The 3,209-nt window shown below is 38.8% G+C and overlaps 1 protein-coding gene across 1 annotated transcript in view; it reads left to right on the top strand.

Moving 5' to 3' along the window:
- The first annotated feature begins 1,364 nt into the window (after positions 1 to 1,364).
- Positions 1,365 to 3,209, top strand: part of LOC132178006 (2-oxoglutarate-dependent dioxygenase 19-like) — a 13,181-nt gene continuing 11,336 nt past the window's right edge. Inside the window, exons 1-2 of the mRNA XM_059590477.1 lie at positions 1,365 to 1,649; positions 1,930 to 2,174. Coding sequence (XP_059446460.1) covers positions 1,365 to 1,649; positions 1,930 to 2,174 — 530 coding nt within the window. The remainder of the gene's footprint in view (positions 1,650 to 1,929; positions 2,175 to 3,209) is intronic.

Genomic DNA, 3,209 nt, shown 5'->3' with positions numbered 1-3,209 from the left:
TTTTGTCTTTTTGCTACAGTAGCTGGGGTGTACCTAAACCTGATGCGGTTACCATACCTATAGTAGTCATTAGCGAAAGTGGTGAAATAATGTTTTAAATATGTGAGAGCAACTTTGAGAAGACAAATAATATGTTGGGAAAACTTCGTAAAGTTTCCTTGAACTTTCAGCCATTTTGAGAAGTACCTTCTGAATTTTCAAAACTCTTACTTAGGCTCTTTGAACTTTGGTTTGCTCTCACTTTGGACCCTTTTAAAGTTAAAGTCAAATAATTTGACTTTTTATACCTATTTTACCCTCAACCAAAACGACTTCGTTTTGGACTGGGTAGGTGTTAGGACACAAAACGATGTAGTTTTGGGGAGGATAAAATAGGTATAAAAAGTCAAATTGTTTGACTTTAACGTTTAAAGGGTCCAAAGTGAGAGCAAACTAAAGTTCAGGAGGCCTAAGTGAGAGTTTTGAAAATTCAGGGGGTATGTCAAAACGGTTGAAAATTCAGGAAGGCTTTCTGAAATTTCCCCTAATATTTTCCACTGCATTTATTTCCCTAGATCTCTCTAAGCATACAGAGGTGGAGGCTACAGTCGTGGAGGCTACAGTGGTGGAGGCACTTGTGGCTTTATGGGCAGAGACGGAGGGAGGGGGACTGGGGTAGGCCATGGTCCCCCCAAAATAAGGAAAAAAAAATGTAAGTAAAAAAAAAAAAGTAAATCAATGTTTTAATTTTAGTCATTTGACCTCTTTCCCAAAAAAAATTTGGCCCTATTTTTAAATTTTTTGGCCATATCCAATAAAAACTTTTGGCTCTATTCTTAATTGTTTTTGGCCATGCCCATTAAGTTTTTTTTTTATTATTATTTTTAGTCCTTACTTTTAAATGTCTATTTTTTAACCCTTACTTTCAAATGCTCACTTTTTTTTGGCCCTTACGTAATCTTTAGTTCATAAAAAATAACCAAAATAATTTTTTTTAATAAAAAAATTATAAAGAATCAAAAAAAAATTTGGTAAGCACCTTTCCATCAAATTTTCTAGATACAACTTACGCCGGCGTGCTTCAACAGTGAAGCACGCCAGGCTAATTTTTTTTTTTTTTTTTTTTTTTTTCAAAAAAAAATTAAAATAATAAAATAATAATAAAATAAAAAAATCACGGCCGGTGTGCTTCACTGTTGAAGCACGCCGGGCGTGCTCAATATCTTTACCCAATTTTCTAACTCCGTCCCTGTTTCCGGGGTGCCACGGAACCCAAAGCTTTTAAAAAATATCCGACTTTGTGAGAAAATTAAAGCACCTTTCTTGCTCCTTTATATTCACATTCATTGATCATTTCCGACCACAGCTCTCGTCAATATACATCCATGGCTGCATCAACTCCACTGGCTTCCGAAGCCTCTCACCCATCTCCCATTCAATTTTATAGGACAACATGTGTCAAAAAACTAGCTGGATCACCAAGCCTCACCTCCATCCCTTCCACCTATGCTTTCACCAAAGCTCCCCAAGAAGATGAAGCAGTTTCAGAAGACCCAGAAGACCCAATCCCCGTGATTGACTTCTCTCTACTCGCCTACGGTACTCCTGATCAACGGTCCACAATCATCCAAGAGCTTGGCAGGGCCTGCAAGGACTGGGGCTTCTTCATGGTAAAATATACCAAAAACATCACCATGAATCACGGTTCTTACATTGTTAACTTCAAATTGTGTCGTGGGTATTTCATTTTTTAGCCATTTTTATTAATATTCTTAGCCATTGTTACCGGTTTGAATTAGCACAAAATCGGTAGAACTGTAAATTCAAGGGTATTATATCGAGTGGACAAGTGACGTTTCCTTAAAAGATATTATTAATTAGAACATAATTAAATGACATAAATATTGTCTGTAGTAACACATGCATGCATGCGTGCTGGTCTGATCTCAGGTGATCAATCATGGCGTGCCGGAGAGGCTCTTAGAGAGAGTGATAGAGGGAATTAGCGGATTTTTCGATCTGACGGAGGAGGAGCAGATCAGAGAATTCGAAGGGAAGAATGTGTTGAACACAAGCAAGAGCGTAACAAGCTTCAACACGTCTTCCGACAAGGTTTTCTTCTGGAGGGATTTTCTCAAGCTCATCATTCAACATCCTCATCACCATCACTTCCCCAACGAACCTGCTGGATTCAGGTTCGTGCGATGTATTGGCCATTTATTTTGATAAAGTTTTGTAGGCTCATTACTGGTCCAATCACAGCAAAAGAAAGTAGCAGACGGCGACTAATTATGACTAATTATACTTGAACATGAATATAGTAACTTATACGAGGGAACCAACGATAACAACGCCCCACCAATCATTAAATGCACTATTTTGCATAAATTACCTAGTTGTTCTAGTTCACGCAACAAAAATTATATGAATACTTTTTGAGAATATATTATATTCGGTCATGGCAGAAAATTCATGTTTTCTGCCCTCCAATAGAAGAAAGACACTTCAGCTAAAGTATAAAAATTGCACAAAAATTGTCTACAACAAAAACACTAGATTTTGAGCTTCAACGGAGAGAAATGAGAGACTTCCAGCCTGAGACCCGCCGTGGGTCAGCAGACCCAAGCGGGTCTCGGGCCAGACCAGCGTGCCGGTCGCCTCTTGCTCTCCGGTGCTATCTCTCTCTTTCTCCAGCGACATTTGGTATGCCGGTTCGCCTCTTGATTTCTGGTGCTCCTTCTCTCTCTCTCATTCTCACCGGCGGCAGCAAAGAACTAAAAAAAATTTTGAGTCACCGAAAAGTCAGATCAGATAATTAAAATCTAGTTTTAAAAAATTGTGTGAAATTTTGTGTTTCAATCTCGGGTTGTAAAACCCAGATCAAGTTTCAATCTAGTTGCAAAACCCAGATCAACTGCTCTCTCTCTCTCTCTTTACATTTCCTGGCCACTTTTCCCCTCCCCAAAAACCAGGAAAATGAAAAAAAATAAAAATAAAAATAAATAGGTAGTCTCTTTATCAAGTATACTGCGGCAGTTCAAAACCCATGTGATCTTCTGCAAGCACAGCACATCGCCATTTCTAATGTGTGAGAGAGAGAGAGAGAGAGAGAGCACTGCGCAGCAGAGAAATTTTTTTCTCTACTGCTGCATGTGTGTGAGAGAGAGAGAACACTAGGCAGTTTTTTTTTCTCTGCGTGTGTGAGAGAGAGAGGGAGCACTAGAGAGGTC

This window comes from Corylus avellana, chromosome ca4 (genome assembly GCF_901000735.1).
Source record: "Corylus avellana chromosome ca4, CavTom2PMs-1.0".
Classification (NCBI taxonomy): Eukaryota; Viridiplantae; Streptophyta; class Magnoliopsida; order Fagales; family Betulaceae; genus Corylus; species Corylus avellana.
The sequence above is the reverse complement of the archived record's forward strand: the minus strand, read 5'-3'. Positions and strand labels throughout refer to the sequence as shown.